Source organism: Thrips palmi, unplaced genomic scaffold (genome assembly GCF_012932325.1).
Source record: "Thrips palmi isolate BJ-2018 unplaced genomic scaffold, TpBJ-2018v1 HiC_scaffold_5, whole genome shotgun sequence".
Taxonomy (NCBI): domain Eukaryota; kingdom Metazoa; phylum Arthropoda; class Insecta; order Thysanoptera; family Thripidae; genus Thrips; species Thrips palmi.
This window is the reverse complement of record NW_023144632.1, coordinates 7,610,324-7,629,473: the sequence shown is the minus strand read 5'-3', so window position 1 is coordinate 7,629,473 and position 19,150 is coordinate 7,610,324. Positions and strand designations below refer to the sequence as shown.

Sequence of the window (19,150 nt, the reverse complement as noted above, 5' to 3'; positions counted from 1 at the left end):
GGTGCGGGGTGTGGATGGCCCTGGCCGAGGCCATGGTCCCCGTCAGGCCGGTGCGGCCCGCCCGGACGGTGCCGCTCCGGGTGAAGGAGCTGGCCGCGGCGCTGCTGTTCGTGGTGTGCTTCGCGACCTCGGTGAGCATGACGAGCTTGTCCAGCGTCCCCCGGCCACCCGGCCAAACACTCAACCGCGAGGTGACCCACCGCTGCGCCCTTCAGTCCTACGCACGAAGCCTCGGTGCGGGGCGACTTCCAGTGTGACGCCGCGCACCGCAGCATTCTTTACTACGTAATTTCAGGAGTACTGTATGAATGAACGTCCCCTTTTCCGACTTTGGCTAAAGTTTCATCACTGCCCGAAATTAAAAAGAAAAACTTAATGTTCACGAATTTTGACGAGTTTGGCACAGTTGTGTACCAATAACTGTTTGAATTGTTCGTTTCTCGGTGCGAAAACAAGAGTTGGGCTGCTTTGAAGAAACGCGTTGTAATGCCATCTTCCTTTCTTTTGTCTTATTGTGTTATCTGAGTATGCGTTGTGCGTCTCAGATTTTTTCACCCCCCCCTTTTTTTGGAAACTGCACATGCTTTTCATTTTCTATTTAGAATTCCTTGCAAATTCCGTTTTGACGAAGTCTTGTCCTAGCCCCTGTGAGGTGGGCTAGGAGTGAAAAGCATTGAACTACGCGCTTCATTCCACCTTTCGCCAACCCTCTGGACCTCGCTGGCCTGGGTGCGCGGTGGCCGCGAGTCTCAGGCTCTTCCGGGCTCCGGTCGACTGCTGCAGCAGTGTTGCTCCCGCCACCGGGACTCGGTGCACCTTACCGACGGCAGGAATTGCCGGATGCTAGGCCGACAGGGCAGCAGCCTCAAGCGCCGCCCAGCGTGACTGCAGCGCATCACCCGCCGTGTGGTGTGGGTTTAGCGCGGCTCGGCGAACGCGGAGGACGAGCCAGCGGTTAGGTTAGGTTAGGTTAGGTTAGGGTTAGGTTAGGTTAGGTTGCTCTGGGATGCACGATGCCGAGCAGAATACCGTGCCGTTCGTAGATTTGGCCAAACGACGATTGGCATAAAACAGGGACGCCGCGTATCTGCCCCGCCGGCCCCACCGCCGACTAGCCCCCCGAAAAAATGAAACGGCCATGAAGCGGGCGGGTCGGCGGGTCGCGCCGCACTTGTTGACCTGCTCGATGCGCAGAGATTGGTTCTCGCTTCCGCCGGCCGGCCGGCCTCGTCGGCCTCGTCCGCCCAGCGCTTTCCACAAAAAGAGGCGCCAACAAAAAGGAGCTCTAAGCTGCTGAGAAAGTGGGACCGCGGAGGCCGATTTTCCGGCCACAGGCGCGATGCGATGCGACGCGCCCGCTCCCTTTTCGCACTTCCTCTCCGCTTCGTCATTAAATCGGCGTGGCGATCAAGTAGCCTGCATTGAAAATTTGCCGCGGCGTTTAGGCGGCGAGGCGCGAGGCGCGGCGCAAGGCGGGTGGATACCGTAAATCTGAGGGGCCGCGTCGACGCCGTGGGGCCAGCACGGCTTGGCCTGGCCTGGTCTGGCCTGGCTGCTCGGACGCGATCCGAGAACATTTTACGATGTCACGCTTCATTCGGCCTTCGAAAAATGGCCATTTTCTCAGCACTGCCGGCCCAACCAACGTCCGCGGCCCTCCCGTTGGCGAGACGCGGCGGACGCGGCGCAACGCGGTGCCCTTCCATCAGGGCGTCCAAATCCGTTTCGAGTTGACGTTTGTCTGAAGCTGCCATTACTGAGAGGGTCTGCGGAATTGAAAAAGGAAGAGCAACACCGGTTGAACACAGGAAAAAAATATGTTTCCCGTTTTTCAGCGGACTATTCCACTGCAGATTCAACCCGCTTCCACCAGGCCACGGTGGCCGAGTATGCAAATGCGTCGGTATGCGGGGCGTGGATCGGGCGATCGATCCCCGACACGTGCATATTTTTACTGCGGCTCTAACATTGCGGTTCCACCCCATGGCTTCAAGGACTTCGGTTCCTTCGATCAGTGGTGGCCGAGAGCAGAGAGGCGTCGGGTCTCGACATTACAGTTCGGGGTTCGAAACCCGTCCGGTCTCGAATGTTTTTGCCAAGCTGGCTTCGCACAAAATCGGCCGGCGATCAGCGTGCCACGATCGGGCGATCGAATCCCAGCACTCACACACTTTTACTGGCTCTCGGTTCGAGCCCACGGCTTGCACCTCGTTTCACAACGTCCATGTCATATGCCGTGGTGGCCGAGAGCAGAGAGGCGTCGGGTCCGGACATCGAAGTTCGGGGTTCGAAACCCGTCCGATCCGGAATGTTTTTACCAAGCTGGCATCGCACGAATCATGATCACGCGTAGGGGCTAGGGTTCGACTCCCAGCAATTCTTTACATTATAGGAGTGGCTTTTCCGATGCGGTTTGGACCCGTTGCGCCACTACGCTCCCCCGGTGAGCCGCGGTGGCCGAACGTGTAGAGATGTTTCAATCCTACACGCGGATCGGGCGATCGAATACCCGCGTCCCGCTCTTTTTGTCTGACTATACGGTTCGGACCAGCGGCTTCAAAGGCTCCCCTTCTCAGAGCGGCACACATGGGCCTTGGTGGCCGAGAGCGCAGAGGCGTCGGTTCCGAACTGCGGGGTCCGGGGTTCGATACCTGGTACGATACCGAATATTTTGACCAAGCTTGCATCGCAAGAAGGCGGTTCAAGTATACAAAATCGGCCGGCGTCCAGTGTGCCTCTCATAGCCCAGTGGTTCCGCTGCTGGGCAGGGTGACGCAGACTCCTGAGTACCAGTAGCATGGCCCCTGAGTGGGAAGGGGGCCGGGAACGAAACCCGACTACTGGGAAAGGTGGCAGCCTGGCCTACTATGAGAGGACTCCTCCACATCACAGATGACGTGACCAATGACGGGGCCACTGCGGTTTAACTCTGAGGTTGCTCCTGTGATGAGATGGGGGAACCACTGGCTCACCAAGCCAGCGGGGAAGAGGGCCGGTTCGCCGGGGTGCCCTCTTTCGCAGAAATTTTCTTTGTCGTGTTGATTTTATTTCTGGTACACTAATTTGCGTTGAAATGTGTTTAAAAATTATTCAATGGAAAACAAATACCAAAACAGATTAACAGGTTTACGAAGTTTGATTTGGGAAAACTGTCCTGCAGCCACGTCTTGATTGACAGAGAGAGTGAGCCGCGGGTGTTTGGATCAATGGAGCGCCTAGTCGCCCTTCGGCTGCAGCCTGGCCCTGTGGCGGTGTAAATGGACGGGCGAAGCGGAGGTCGCACAAAAAAGGCAGCTCGGGCGAAAGGTTGGACAAAAGTTTCGGCTGATTCACGACGTCGGACAAACTGTGAGCATCGGCTGTGCGACTCAAGTCTGTACACGGGGATCGTGATGCCCTGCGCGGCCAGCCCTCTGTACTGGTAGTTCCACGTTGGGCTGGTGGCAGGGCTGGTGGCGAGCTCGTCCTTCCTCCGTGTTGTCAGGGAACGGGTTATAATCGCGCAACGCGCGTGTATCCGCGTGTATTACTCGGGTTACATGGGCTCGCCTCGGCTTGCCTGCGCTTCGCCGTCACGTCGCGTCGCCGCGGACCAAAGATCGTCAACGGGTGGATCGCGATGGATCGTGCTCCCGAATGTCGGTTCGGGTCGGTTCCGAACCAAACCGAAGCGCCGGTTTTGGCCCAAACCGTTGACCAGCTTCGAGTCCCGGCGGCGCTATAATTTTTTTTCGCGATTTCAGAGCTGCAACCGCAACTAACATTTCACGGCACACATAAATACCGTGGAGATTCCTTTTCAAGAACCTGAAGGGTACCAGAGACCGACAAAAATGCAGGCTTCTGCCGGGACTCGAAGCTGGGCCAGTCGCCGGCCGGGCCCACGCCCGCCAGGGCTTGGGTCGGGACCGACCCGGGCCGACGTTGGCGAGCACGATCCAACGCGATCCACCCGTTGACGATCTTTGCCGCGGACTCTGCATGCACGCTTGTCGCTGCGGCCCGGTGCGGCTGGCGGCAGGGCTCTGACTTGCAGTGCCTGCACTGCCTGCACTGCCTCCGCCTTGCTGATTAGTGCGAGAAATGGAACGGCCGCGGCGCGCCCAGGCGGCGGTGCCGGACCAATGGAGCCAGCGGCCGGCCGATGGTCATCGGCTGCTAATAGCCAGGCGGTGCCGGCGGTGCCTGGAGTCCGGGGAGGCACAGGGACTGCGAATAATGGCCGAGTTCCCGAGTGGATGCGTGCGTTTAACGGTCATGTTGTTGTTGTTGTTGTTGTTGTTGTTGTTGCCGTCGTCCTATGCACGAGTGACGTGGCAGTGCCAGGCCGACGCGGGCAGCCGTCACAAACTAACTGCGCCTGGACCAAAACTAAAAAAATAGACATGTATGTGGCTCCTGCACACACACACACACCAGCGTGTGTGCCGGAGGGGAAAGGGGATCCCCCCTGCCCGGCTCGGCGTAGCATCGCGTCGGCATGCCGGCAAAATTCAGAGCGCGGAACCACCGCAAGTTCACCCAGCGTGGCCATGGCCCATGCTGCCCCCCTCCTCCCGGCGCGGCGGAGGGCTCGCCCCCGCCTCCCGCACGGCCTTCGCCTTCGCCGACCGGAAGCCGTATTATCTATCAGCTCGGTGGCACCGTTTGTCCCTTCTTCGCCGAGCGACCGGTGCCGCCCGATTTGGACCAAACTAGCCGTGCCTTGCGCCGCGCGGCGCCGCCGTACCCAAAGAAACGCTCCGTTTTGCTCCTGCTTCGACCCCGTGTTTTGCCGACCGCCTTTTTTTCGCGGCGCGTTGCTGTCCGGCAGTGCGACCCGCGGTGCGGGCCGCGGCCCGCGGCACGGCTAATGCTGGTCGTTCCCTCGCCAATTACGATTGTTGCGCGGCAAAGAGAGTGTGGGTTCGGGGCGCCTGGAGAGCCTGTTGTTGTCTTTGGCGCCGCTCGTCTATCCGTCCCTCTCCGGCGCCCGTTACCGCGGTGCTTAGGCGACGGCTTCTCATCGCCGCCGCCTGATTGGCCGTCTTCATCGGCGTCCCCGAGTGCCGCGGCCTGGGATGCCCCGCTGCGCCTGCCGCGACTGCCGCCACTACGGCGGTGCGTTTGTTCGCACCCCTCGGGTGCCAGTCGTTCGGGACGAGGGGGCTTCTGGAGTCTAGGCCCGGCGCCGGTAGGGCCCCGGGAGGGCCGACGGCGCCGACGGCGTGCTCCTCGGCCTGGGGCGCGCAGCGTGAAGGGACCGCTAGCCGGCGCGCTTTGCGCCCCAGTGTGCCGCAGTGTGCCGCACCACACACAGGCCAGCCCAGCGCGCCAGTTGTCGCAATATCGGATTCGCGGAGGAATGCTAAGCCGAGCCACGCCGTGCCGAGCCGAGCCTGGAGTCACGGCCGCGTTCGGCTCATCCGGGATCAATGTGTGCGGAAGGGCTCTCTTCTCACTGGAACGGCATTTCGGCCGGCATGGCCCGGGCCACCATTGTCTCGCATCTCACAGTTCGTTAAGTGCGGTAACAGGTCTTCTCATCGCCGCAGCGCCCTGGCGGGGGGCGGCGGCGGAAGTTTGGCGGCGGGGCGCGCGGCGGCGGCGTTCCGGCGATTCAAAACCTTGGCCTAGATTTTATGCGCGACGCGCCGACGCGCCGGCCGCCCACGCGCCCTGCATGGCGCCCTGCCGGCAAGCGAAGCAAGCGATACCGTTCGCCCCAACAAGACGGCCGTCTCGCTTTACGCGCGCACCCTCCAGGACGCCCTCCAGGACGCCGTCCAGGACGCCGTCCAGTACGCCGTGATCTGTGCCCCGCGAGCCCTGCAAGTGGGCCACCGGTAATAAGGGGGCTGTTTTTATGGGTTCGCGTTCAACAGCCACACACATGGGCGGCGGCGTCGGAACTGGGGCAGCGCGGGGTCGCCGCCGCCGCCTTCGTTGGCTATGGTAACACAAACCACGCGGCGCAGCAGGCGGATTCTGCAGTGCCTCGTTCCTCCGTCTCTCTCTCACACCGCAAGACGGGAGTACACCTAAGTGGGAGAGAGACCACTTGGCTCCACGACGCCCTCCTCGTGAAACTCGAGAGTGATGACTTTAGAGCACCGCTCTAATTGGCCGGGTATGAAATGTCGCGCCAATCAGAGGGCGCGCCGGACGGCCGCGGTAGGGCTTCGCTGGAAGCCTCGCCATAGGCCTCCCTAGGCCCGCCTAGGCTCTCCATAGTCCACAGGCCTCGCCACAGGCCTCACCACCGCCACCGCGCGGGCCAGGCGGGCCATCGATCCGCGGGATGTTGACAATGCCGAAGTACGGGACGTCGACCGCCATGACGCCAGGTTCCCGCCTTTCCTCGATGTATCGAAGTGTCGTGCAGAGCGGCCGGGTGATCTCTGGCGGTGCGCTAGCCGCCTTGCCGGCGCGCTGGCCGTCATGGTCCAAATGCCCCGCTAAGGCCGCCCAGCGCTCAGGCCGCGCGGAAGGCTAGCGGAGAGCTCTCGGCCACCTCAGGCCGCCTCATTCCCCTGCAGGCACAATGCCCAATGAACTCACACGGGGGTTGTCGTCGCGACGAAATAGTGCGCCGCGTCCGCGGAGACCGTTTGAATGAATCCTTGGTTACCGCTAGCGGCTGATCGTAAGGACCACGCGTCGCCTCGCGTGGAAGGAGAGGTTGCTCCAGGGTTCGTTACTCCGATTACCGCGGACTCCTTTTCAGTGCGAAACAGCCGGGGAAGTAAGTAATAATCAGCCGCTCTAGGTCACAACGGCACCGGGCGTCGTGCGGCCCGCCTGCGCCGCCGCGGTGTGGGTGGAGATTGAGATGGCCGGGAAGTACTAAAAACTCGCTTTCCTGTATCATCCATCTCCCGGTCATGATTGTAGCGTTCCGCGGGGATGCAGTGCGCACGCGCACATGCAGGTACGGAATGCACCGACTGTGGCGTGTGTGACTGTGTGGGTGTGTGTGTGTGTGTGTGTGTGCGCAGGCCCTTGGCTTGGCGCGGTCGCGGCCGCCAGATTGTCACCAGGACTGACTGTGACGTGACTCTTTCGGGACGGAAGCTGCTCTCTGAATACACACGTGTGTGTGTGCGTGCGTGTGGAATGAATGCGGGGCCGCGGCGGAGCGTAAAGGGATGTGCAGGTCAGGACCGGGTCAGTGGAGTGCCGTATCCAGGCTGAGGCCCCAACAATGCCCGACGGGCTCGACGGAAGGACTGAGGACGGGTAAAAGAGCGTGGGGTTCATAAACCTAGAAGTCCTTCGTCCGAGATGGGCCGACTCGGCATCTCCCTGCTGGTATAGCGATCCATTACCGAATATTGTTCGTGCAACAATGTTCCACCGTCTGCGAGAAGGTGGAGAAAAATTAAACGTTAAACCGTTGCAATGTCCGATGGCGCCGCGCTTTATTCAAAATCACCTCGACCGCATCGCCTGCTCCAGATCTGGCCTCACGAGGCGAGGCGTGGCGGGGCGTGGCGGGGCGTGGCGGGGCGTGGCCGCGGCGGCGGGTGGTGAGGGGGCAGGCGGGGCGGCGCGGGGCTGATCCCCAGACAGATCCATTTCGGATCCCTTCCGACCACTTCCGACCGCGATGCGATCGCCATAACGCGGCCGGCGCCTCGGCACGTATATCGGCCGGTCGGCCGCCACGACACCGGCGCCCTCGATCGCCTGCCGGGGCGTCGGCGACCTGCAGCCCTGCCGGTGGCGGAGAACCACCCGGAGGGGTCAAGCCTGGCGTGTGGGTTATGACGGCCAGCATGTGTTGCCGTCGGGCGTCGAGCCACTGTGGGTTGCTGCCGCCTCTCCGTTCGCAGTTTGCCTGTAGTTTAAATAGAAAGCAGTGGGGTCATGAAAGCGACGGCACATCCGAGCGGCAGGCTCCGCGGCGAACCGAAGACAGGCGTCGCGGTGGCGTGCAGCGGCGCGGCATCCGTGCCGCCCCAGTAACGCGCTAATAAGTCACTTCCCCGCCGCGCCCCGCCGCGCCCCGCCCCGCCCCGCCCCGCCTCGCCCCGCCCCGCCTCGCCCCGCCCCGCCTCGCCCCGCCCCGCCCGCCCCGCCCCGCCCCGCCCCGCCCCGCCCCGCCCCGCCCCGCCCCGCCCCGCCCCGCCCCGTCGGAAGCCGGACGGAACGCATCGCTCCGCTGTGACCTGTTTGCCCCACTGCCGCCGCGCACACGCAAGTTTGAACCGTCACCGCCACTCTAGAAAGCCGCCCCGCCGCCCCGGGTGCGGGCGTGCGCTCAAAGAAAACCATGATGGGGGAACCGGGAACCCAACTCAGCTGTCGCTGTCATGGCCACGCGGCGCGCCGCGGTGCCGCGCCTCGGCGGCTCTCGGAAGGTGGGCCTACACTCAAGTTCAAAATTCCACCTGCTTCGCTGGCGCGCTGGAGGGTGCGGGCGTGCCCGGCGTGACTGCCAACAGTCGCTGATTTTGGTCGATTTTGGTCCTTCTGGTCCACCTGGTGCAGAGACTGCCGCAGTCGGGGTTAGAAGAATTGGCGGCAGGCTTCAACGCCATTTGCTCCGGCTCGGCCACGTCTCTGCAGCCCGCTGCCAGCCCGCTGCCAGCCCGCTGCCAGCCCGCTGCCCACGACGCTAACGGGGTCCGCACGGCCCCGGTGCCTGTGTGGCGAATCCGGGAAAGGGGAATTATTGGCGCGCTGAGCTGCAGGCTCACTCCTTCGCTGAGCCTCAGTGCTTTCTTCGCTCTCTTGTACATTTCATTACACTGGCCTGTGGTGCGCCGAGTCCTCGGACTGCCACGTGGTCTGTGAGCGACGCCTGAATGGGACGCAGCCCGCCTCGGCCGTCGCGGGGCCGCGGCTGGCCGCCGTGACGGCGTCGACGCGGTGCCAACAGCGCTGCGGTCCGGGCTGCGGTCGCCGTGGAGCCGCGGAGCCGCGGACGTCTTGTTTGATCGTCAGAATGAAATCAGGATCAGTGCACTTGACTCGGTGCGGTCTGCAGGCTGCGCCATGGCTGCGCCCAGTCTGCGGCGAGGCGGAGGCGAGGCGGAGGCTGTCAGGGCGGCGCCGCCGCGCAGCCAAGGGCGCAACAGGCTGACCATCGCCTCCAATCAATTTGCCACGGAGCCTCAGGCTTTTGATTTCTGGGAGGGAGAGGGGGGCACAAACATCTACACAGTTCAATCCCCCAGTTGATATTTGTCGAGGAGCAGAGCTCTAACTGTGTGTGTCGTTGTTTCAGAATGCCATTGTTGCCGCGCAGGACTACGATGGTGAGTGCAAGGGTAACGCCGATACAGTGTGCCGCCGCTGGGCAGAAAGGGGCTCATGTCCTTCCTGTCCGCAGTCTCGGACATCCGGTGCACGTTCGCGACGTCGGCCGGGTCGCGCGACTCCATCTCCGCCAAGCTGCGCAAGCCGGACGGCTTCAAGGGGTCGCCGCTGTTCGCCGACGACCGCGCCGTGGACCCCGTCAGCGACAAGGAGTGCCAGATCAAGCCTGACCCCGGGGACGCCGCCAAGCTCATGTACACCCTGCTGGTGACGGACTTCTCGCGGTGCGGCGTCCTCAAGAGGAACGTGAGTGCACTGTGGGATTTTCCCTGGCGACTCTTTCGCTCTTGAGTGGCCGCCAGATCAAGCATTGATTTGTCACCGTTCCGCAAGAGACACGACGAGCGATCTCTCTCTCTCTCCCTCTTTCCAGGGCTTCGTGCACGTACGCGTGTGGTTCCCCCAGTTCCCCGGCGTGGTCATGATGTCCGACCAGGAGCTCATCATCATGTGCAAGCCGCCGGAGCCCACCATCATCGAGAACAAGGCGGCGGGGTTCGCGGGTAGCTTGTGAGTTGGTTTTATCTTTCTTCCTCAATGACCACGACAACCCTGCCATTTCACAAGAAACACCTTTAAATCTGAGAAGGCGAGAATGTACCGCAACAAAAACGTCGGGTGCCAGACGACGTACCCTCTGGGATTCGGAACAACTGTCAACAAGTACCCTGCTTGACCACCTGTAGATCCCGCTTGATGGCAGGCGAGAGCGTAGAGGCGTTGACACGCTAACACAACGAGGTTGGTGGTTCGTGTCGCACCATTTCTTTGCTCTTTTCTGAAGGCTAACAGTGCGGAGCGAATGAAGCCTGGCTTCATAGACACCGCCTTACCGAATGCTCACCATGAGCCGCGATGGCTGAGAGTGTAGGGGCGTTGGTCTTCGAATACGGTGGACCGGGGATCGATGCCCGCTGGGTCTACAATTTTCGGACCACTTTCCAACTTTGCATTTTGCGTCGACGGGTGCTTCCCTCAAGGTGATGACTCCCTTCACTCCGTGAGGTATAAATACAACCTCTCGGCAGTCGACCATCGTCCGACGGGAAGGGTGGCGTATGGCTCCGTTGTAAGGGTGGTGGTTCGAGGCCATCAGAGCGGAGCCGTATTCAGCAGGCCCACATGCCGGAGGTTCGACTCCTAACAAATATTTCCATTTAATTTTACTGCCTCACCCAGTGCGGTTCAAACCCGTGAACGAGAGCCCACACCGAGCGTGGGACGAGGTGGTCCAGGGAGTAGAGGCATCGGTTCCCACTGCTAGGGTCGGCGGTTCGACTCCCCCAACTTCTTGCGAAATTTTGACCGGGTCGGTCAAGCACTGTTAAAAAAATTTACTGAAAATTCATAATTTTTTGTAAGAAGTCGATTTACTTACATTCAGTCTGAATTTTCATACCAAAACTTTCATACTTCGCGGTCTGAAAGTTTCAGACGACGTTAGTCTGAATTTTCAGATCAACATGTTGTATGAAAAATGATACCAGTCGGTCTATTTTATCAGACTAAGTTGTACGAAAACATTGAACAGTCGCACTAAAAAATGCCACTCTGTAGAGTAGAACTCAAATCGGCGAACTTTTGGCATAGGTTTATCGTAGACGCTCAGCGGATCGTTCTCGGCTCAAAAATTAGGTACAAGGCAGTAGACTCCTACTTGCAAAGGTAGCGAAGAGGCTAGAGGTGACTGCTGAATTGGGAGGGAGACCGGCCTTAGCCCAACCACGCGCCGACCCGTGGCCATGCGCGAGAGTGAAATTGTATTCTTTGTTATTTAGCTTATACTGCACTTATTAACCTGAATCTTGCTTTGGTGCGCTCATGCCCTTCCAGACAATCACTTGGAATAAGTTTGTAACAAAATATTCGCAATTTCGCCTTCAAGTGGCAATTTTAGCTCCAAAAGATCATTCATGCGACACTAGCGCCACCTAGCGGATAGAGCAATAAGTGTCCATTTCGGAGCTCTGAAACATTCTCTATGCTTTTACGACACTAAACGTAAATATTATTTGAAATACAACAGTAGTATTGATAAAAGTTCTGAGAAAATCGAAAAATGTACAAAGGGGACGGGTTTTTTTCGCTCGTTTTCCGATTTCACAAGTATGAATTTAGTTTTCGGACGACAATGTACAAAACTTGATAGCCATCGCTCTAAATATTCAGACTTGCTAGTCTAAATTCAAATTTCAGACAACATGTCAAACTTTTCAGACAGTTGGTCTTAATATTCGTACCATTTTATGAATTTACGATTCAGACCACCAAGTAAGACGAAATCAGTCTGAATTTTCATATTTTTTTTAACAGTGAGTCCTGTTGCTTCAAGAACCCACCTCACGCCGATCCCCTCAGCACGGGCCGTGGTGGCCGAGAGCGTAAAGTCGTGTGGTCCCGATGGCGGGGTCCGGGGATCGAATCCCATCATTTCATTAAATTTTACGACTGCCTTCCTCCCACCGCAACTCAAACCCTTCGTCCAACACTCGGCCAGACGTACAGCGTGATAGCGTAGTGGTCAGAGTCACATTCACCTGGCCACTCCGCTGTGGGTGTCTAAAAAGCAATCCGCTTCGGCGGGTTGGCCTCGGCACTGGAGCGATGGAGTATTTGATCCACCAATCCAGACCATCCGGTGTGTGGTTGCGGGTGGTGCCTCCTTGATTCGTCGGGGAGGCGATGATAAGTCCTTTGAAGCTGGCCTAAAACGCTGTATGTTCGGTACGGGAGCGCCGGACAGTGGGGGTACCATGGGGTACACAACCAACCCTACGAAAACAAGAAGCCCCCACCAAACCTCTCCTCTGAGTCTATCTCTCTCTGTCTCTCTATCTCTGTCACCCTACGATCGCCGGCTGCCCTCATAAGGCGGTCCTTCATGTGTAAGAAGGCAATAGCGGTCCGACAGAAGCTGAACTATGCGGTAGCAGTTTAAAGCCTGGACACACCGGTTCCCATCCGAACACCGAAGTTAAGCAGGCGGCTCGAACCCCCATTGCGGGGGGGAGAGGGTCGTAGGGTTCAATTATTTTGTTTTATTTTAAACAAAATTTAAAAGAGAGTGGCGTATATGACTCCGTTGTTTGTACCAGGTGGTTGTTTTGACGAGTTACATTCTCGGCTTCTCGGATTTGAGGTATTTCTTGCAGAGGTTCAGGAGGCGACTCAGCCCCATTGATGAATGCCTCGATGATGGCCGTGTTTCCGTTGCAGCCCGCACGGCGCGCGCGTGTCCGGCGTGGTGGAGGAGACGCCGGGCCGCCTGGAGTACGAGGTGGCGCTGTACAAGGAGGCCCCCACCAGGGTTGGCGCGCAGGGGCAGCTGGCTCTGCCCGGCGAGCTGCCGGTGGACCAGGCCGTGCCCATCGGCACCAAGCTGCAGCTCCGCGCGCGCATCAACCCCGACTCGGGTAAGCTGGCGCAGTTTGCAGTGCAGCGGGCTGGAGCCCCTGCCCCCAATGTCGGTGACGCTGAATGTGCAATGGTTCGTGTTGCAGCCTGGAAGTTCCTCAAGCTCATGGAGGTGACGGTGTCCCCCGACCCGGACGACGCGCACATGCTGGGCAGCGTGGCCCTGGTCACGGACGGGTAGGCACGCCCGATGGGCCAATGGTGCTTTGTCCTCCGGGCCGATTCCTCAAAGTGGCTTCGTCGCTCGCTCTCTCTCGCACGCACGGGGCGTCCCGGAGGTGTGCGACGGAGACAGAGCGACGGAACGCTCTTCGAAATGAGCCTAGAGTTGTCACAGCAGCGTGGACGTTGCTCGTTGCAGGTGCCGCAACCGGGACTTCGCGTCCATCATTCCCCACCAGCCGGCGCGGTACCGCGACCGGCACAACGAGGTCTTCCTGGACTTCGAGGCCTTCCTCCTGAGCACCATGCGGGAGCGCAGCACGCTGTGGATCCACTCGCAGATCAAGGCGTGCATGGACGCGGCCGACTGCCAACCGGTACGTGGTCTGCGTGTGCGTGGTGCGCAGTGGTGCGGCTCGGCCAGGGCCGCCCGGCGCCCCACTCTCGCAGCGCGCGGCCGCCAGTTGGGTGGCCTACGCGGCCGGCGCTGGCTGGCACGCCGGTTCTCGTCGCTGACGGCCGCCGTCTGTCTCTGCCCCACAGGACTACTGCCTGGACCTGTTCGAGCCGGCGGGACACGGGCGGCGGCGGCGGCAGGTGGACGACGTGGGCTTCAACGCGCTCAACGGCTCCACCGTGATGCTGGGCCACCGCGGCGGCCGCCTCGGACCCCCGTCAGCCGCAGCCCCTCCGGGCACGTACCGGCAAGCGCGGGGGCGGGGCGTGGGGGTGGCCGCCGACATGACCGCCACGCCCCCGCCGCCCCAGGCGCAGCCCCTCACGCAGCGGTTCCACCACAACGGCACCGGGCCCAACAGTGTGCTGCAGCAGTTCGCCAAGTTCGACGAGAACATCGAGTACAGTGTGCTGATGCCCGGAGGTAGGTGACGCCCGAGACGCATTGCAATGCCTGGCAGCCTGGCCCGGGGGGCTCGGCCGGGTGGGCTTGTGGCAGCGAGCCACCGTGGAGGCGCCGCGGAGCAGCGCGCCAAAAGCGTTGCACCGATGTGCCGAAACGGCGGTCGCAACGCCGTCCGCAGTGGGGGGCGGATGTGGGGAGTTAAGGGGGCAGTAGCGTCATTTGCACGTGTTTTGACGATTTTCGAACCTCCTGTTTAGACGTTAATATAAAGATAAGTATGAATGCCAGAGACAAACGGCAGGCACCATTTGAAAGATAAAAGTTTTTACAACATTTTCAAAAAAAAATATTTTGTTTTGGCATCGAATGAGGATGTTTTGTGTTCTATGCAAAAATGGTCTGCAAAATTACATGGTGTCACTACGCGCACGATTGCAGCCAAAGTTTTTAACTTTTTACCAATCGGTAAAATGCATCTGAAAAAGCATGAAATTGCCCATAAAATGACCCTTGGGTTTCAATATTGGGCAAGAAAAACTATTGAAACGCTCATCTTCAACTTAAGATGGAAACGAACCACATTTTTTCTGGCCCAATATTAAAACCCAAGGGTCATTTTATGGGCAATTTCATGCTTTTTCAGATGCATTTTACCGATTGGTAAAAAGTTAAAAACTTTGGCTGCAATCGTGCGCGCAGTGACACCATGTAATTTTGCAGACCATTTTTGCATAGAACACAAAACATCCTCATTCGATGCCAAAACAAAATATTTTTTTTTGAAAATGTTGTAAAAACTTTTATCTTTCAAATGGTGCCTGCCGTTTGCCTCTGGCATTCATACTTATCTTTATATTAACGTCTAAACAGGAGGTTCGAAAATCGTCAAAACACGTGCAAAAGACGCTACTGCCCCCTTAAAGGAGATGTGCAAAAACGATTGGGAAGTTGGAAACAAGGGACTTTTTGACCAACTTTGAGTGCCTAATGCCAACAAACTTGCAGTGGCCCAAGCGTTCCCAGAGTGGGGAATGAAAGATTAGGGTCTGAAGTACAAAGACGTCGCGGGAGTCATCTGACACAGCTTTATTGGACGCAGTGGCCGCCCAAAGTCAGCAAAAGTTCCTACTTTCGGAGAATCAGTCGCTTTTTACAATCTGTCCCGAATAGAAACCGCTCTTATGGATCACCGTGATCACGAAATTTCGGTTCGTCTTTTGTTGACGGTTTTGGGCGCTTGTCCGCAGAGATGTACGGGCGCGGTGCCAGCGCGGTGCTGGAGTCCTCGTGCGGCACGTTCCTCCTGGTGGCGGCCGTGCTGGGCTGTCTGCTGCTGTGCGCCGCCTGCCTCATGTGCTACCTGGCCGCCCGCCTGCACGCCGCGCTCGGCACCCAGCTGCACGCCAAGTCCCTCGACGTCCTGGTCCGGGAGCACAGCCGGCGCTTCCACCACCACCACCACAGCTCGGCGTCGACCTCCGGCTCCGAGGCGAGCGGCTACACGGGCCGCTCCACGGTGCACTGACGTCATCGGCTTCGACCCCCAGCGGGGCTGATTTATTGTTCTGCAGGCCGGCGTCCGTGCGTCCGGTCGGCTGTTCGTTGACACCCCGCGCCCAACGGGACCCACCGTCGTCACGTTTTGGACTCAAGAGGCGCCCCGCCCCGCCTTCTCGCACCTGCAGATAACCAAGAAGAACGACTCGGTGCGAGTGAAACATCGTGAGTCATGGTTGACACCACTCACTTTCTGATACCAAAGTCAAATCGGCGTCTGTCTCTCTAAGTTTTGTCCGGCCGCAAGTGGTGTCGTTACGGCAGAGGCTGATACGATAATCCGATATTGAAATCGACCTGGACAAGCTCTTACTTGATATCGCATTCTCCGTATCGGCCGAAAGCAAATTAACGAAGTTGTTACCCACGCCACGCGTCGACGGTTGCCTATAAAAGTTGTCGGATTCTTTTCCATCCACTCCCCGACATTCCGCTCATGAATTCGGTAACTATTAACGGGCCTGGATCGGCATGAGGCCATGTGTAGCCTATCATGTTAGCAACCGTAAAAGATATGTTATTGTACAAAGTATTGTAAGAAGAAGGACGATGTAGATTTAGGGTCATGTGTAAAATACTATATTTATTTATTTATTACATAATTTATTCTTTCATTTTTCGTTGTAACGTCGATTTTCTTTTTCTGTTTATAAGACCTGAAACTGCGAAAGTTTTCTGAAAATAAAATAAAGTGTGCTCTACGTTTTGGATATGTTATTTATCCTTAAAGTTGTCTGAGCACAACCACAGAGCACGACACTGCGCAGTCCAGCCAGTCGAATCGACAAAGTCTACTAAGGCAACCGCGTGGTGGTGCAAGGTGTTTTGCGTGTCGGGCGAGCCCTTGGGTCGTTGATGGGCTGGCCCGCCAGGTCCTTCGTGGGTCCTTGGCCTCACGCCACGCAACCTGCAAGATTTGTTCCACGCTGAGGTGTTGTTGAAATAATTAAGAAACTTTCGTAGAAAATCGCGATTTAGAGGCAGGGTTCATTTAATCAAGCGAGGGATATTGAGAAAAGTGCTTGCCAGTTTGTGTCGTGTTGAAAAGAGTGCTTTGTTCAGGTCCAATCTAAAAATGTGTCCAGATTTGAATTTTATATTATAGGCCAAATAGTTCAGAGCCTTAGAGCTGCACATCGACACCCAGTTTCCATTCCCCGGCGGCCTAGCCAGACCGCGGACATCTAGCCACTTGACTTCCCCAGGTAATTTCCCGTCTCCGCGATAAGCGCGCACCTGTGCCAGTCACGCGTCTCGGAAGCTCAGGTGTGCGGAGAGTCCCCGCCGCGGAGATAGGGGTGGCGAGACCCCAGTCTGCAGACTTCGCTCCTGCCTGCCCCGTCTCACCACCACACTTCGGGGAAGGCCAACAATTGTTTATTCCGGCGAGGAAAGAAAACAGTCGACGTGCAAATAGGACTAAATTTTGACAGTCGTTAGTGTGCTGGAAATGACGACTGGAAATAAAGCTGAATAGCGATATGTACGAGTAGAGTACTGTATACTATTTTGCAAATTACATTTGATGGTAGTATTAGGGCCGGAACAGCACTGTCTGGTGCAGTCGGTGCAGTCGTGGGGCGCAACTGAAGTGGGCCTGTCCAACTTTCGGCTGCTTGTTTCCAATGGGCGATTGCGCGGCGTGCGCTGGTGTACATATTGAGTGGAGGCGGCCCGTGAGTGACAGACACTGTCGGCCCTCTCGAGAGCGCTGCGTGCAGGACACCCACCAGCCCGCCGCAGCCAGCCGGACTAGTCCGGGCCAGACCGTCTCAGTCTGTCCTAGACGGGTTGGCCCTACACCCCGAAAGAGGATCCGCCGAGGTCATGCCCTGCCCTGGACGCCCCTGCGCAGCTCGACCCTGAACTCGACGCCATGGAGGCCCTCGGCTTGGTGGGCGTGGCCGTGGCGCTGCCCGCGTCCTGCTGGGCCGCCACCGCCGCCGTCGCCGTGCTGCTCGGCCTCGTCTACTACTACCTCGTCCTGCCCATGGACTGGACTCGGGTAAGCGCGTCTCCTACGGGAGTCTCTTGTTCTTGTCCTCGGTGGTGTACACGTTGCTGTGCAGGACATCGCCGGCGTGGGCTTCGGCTTCGCCAACCTGGACGGGCGGACGCGCGCCGCGGTGGTGCGGACCGCGCAACAGCGGCGCAAGCTGGGCAACCTGCTGCCCGTGTTCCCCAACGGCTGGTTCGCCGTCATCGAGTCGTGCCGCCTGAAGCGCGGGGAGGTGAGGCTATCTCCTTGGACCACTTGGATCGAGCGGCTGCAGCCTGCCTGACCCCAGCATCCGCTGACACCCTGCCGGCCGTCTTGTGCAGGTGAAGCTGGTGAACGCGCTGGGGCAGAACCTGGCCGTGTTCCGCGGCCAGTCCGGCGAGGCGCACGTCCTGGACGCCTACTGCCCGCACAACGGCGCCAACATGGCCGTCGGCGGCCGCGTGCTGGGCGACTGCTTGGAGTGCCCCTTCCACGAGTGGCGCTTCGACGGCCAGGACGGCCAGTGCACCAGCATCGCCTACGCCGACAAAGTGCCGGACTTCGCGCGGGTGCGGAGCTGGCAGTGCGTGGAGACCAACGCGTCCGTGTTCATCTGGCACCACGCCGAGGGCGAGCCGCCCAGCTGGTGGCCGCAGCCGATCAGCGTCGTGGTGGACGGGTCGTGGACGTACGTGGGCCGCAACGAGTTCAACATCGTCAGCCACATCCAGGTGCGGCGGTGCGTCGCACGCGCGCCGAGCTACGCGGCTTTCATTGTCCACCCCTGAGCCCCCCAAGTTCAAGTTCAACTGCTAAGCCCGAGCCTTTTGCCCGATGCAGGACATCCCGGAGAATGCGGCCGACCCGCCCCACCTGGCCGCCATCCACGCCCCGGGCTGGTGCTGTCCTGGCTCTCGCACCACGTCTGGGACGTCGAGTGGCAGGCCGACCCGGAGCAGCGCCACGTCGCGCGCATGCGGCTCAACCACAAGCTGGCCCTCTTCAACAAGTTCAACGTGCTGCACATGGAGGTCCGCGCCCACCAGGTGCGCTGCCGTTTGCAATAATGGTCACAGTGTGGCGTCTGATAACGTGACTGAAGCTGGACCAACCCAGCTTAACCTAACCGAACCGAACCAAACCGAACCTAACCTAACCTAACCTAACCCAACCCAACCCATCCTAACCCAACCTAACTTCAACCCTACCCCCTTTAACCCCCTAACCTTTAACCCCCCCCACCTAACACCAACCTTAACCTAACCCCCAACTGGGCCCTTTCCCACCTACTTTACCTAACCCCGTGCGCACAGATCGGGCCGGCCCTGGGGTGGACTACATTCGGGAAACGGCCTGGGCCCCATCGTCTCGGCGGGACTAGGTGCTCCCCGAATCGGGCCCTCTGCGGGCGGGCATCCCCCAGGAGAGGGCCCGCTGTACGATTTATCCCCCAGGGGGCCAAGGCCCCAAAAATGGGCGAGAGCCCCCCATGGGGCCACGGCGCCAGTTCTGGGCCCAATGAGTGTAGGTATTTTTTCCCATTAACCGAGGGCTTGCTGTCACCAGTTCGAGAGAGACATCTGCGTGTGGAACCACAAGCAGTACCTGGACAAGCCGATCCTCATCAAGGAGGACCGCTACATCGCGCGCTTCCGGCGCTGGTACTCGCAGTACTACTCGGAGAACAGCCCCCGCTACACGGCCCAGCGAGAGACGCTGGAGTGGTGACCTGTACTGCTTGTTATGGCAACAGAGACCCTACTGATACTGAATAAATGTACCTGATTTTTCGTACGTCTGCGCACTCAAGTGTGTGTGTTCCCTGTGGCCGTTCCGGTTTCCGGGAAACGGCGGCGCCCTCCAGCCGAGCA

The 19,150-nt window shown here is 59.1% G+C and overlaps 1 protein-coding gene and 1 pseudogene across 1 annotated transcript; both read left to right on the top strand.

Moving 5' to 3' along the window:
* LOC117650935 lies at positions 1 to 15,299 on the top strand. Its single transcript, XM_034394586.1, has 9 exons — positions 1 to 131; positions 9,212 to 9,242; positions 9,317 to 9,549; positions 9,677 to 9,813; positions 12,520 to 12,716; positions 12,804 to 12,894; positions 13,079 to 13,256; positions 13,423 to 13,759; positions 14,989 to 15,299. The coding sequence occupies exons 1-9, from the start codon at positions 15 to 17 to the stop codon at positions 15,264 to 15,266; spliced, it is 1,599 nt and encodes a 532-aa protein (XP_034250477.1). The 5' UTR covers positions 1 to 14; the 3' UTR covers positions 15,267 to 15,299.
* Positions 15,300 to 16,631: 1,332 nt separating this feature from the next.
* On the top strand, positions 16,632 to 19,088 carry LOC117650824 (annotated as a pseudogene).
* The last annotated feature ends 62 nt before the right edge of the window (positions 19,089 to 19,150 follow it).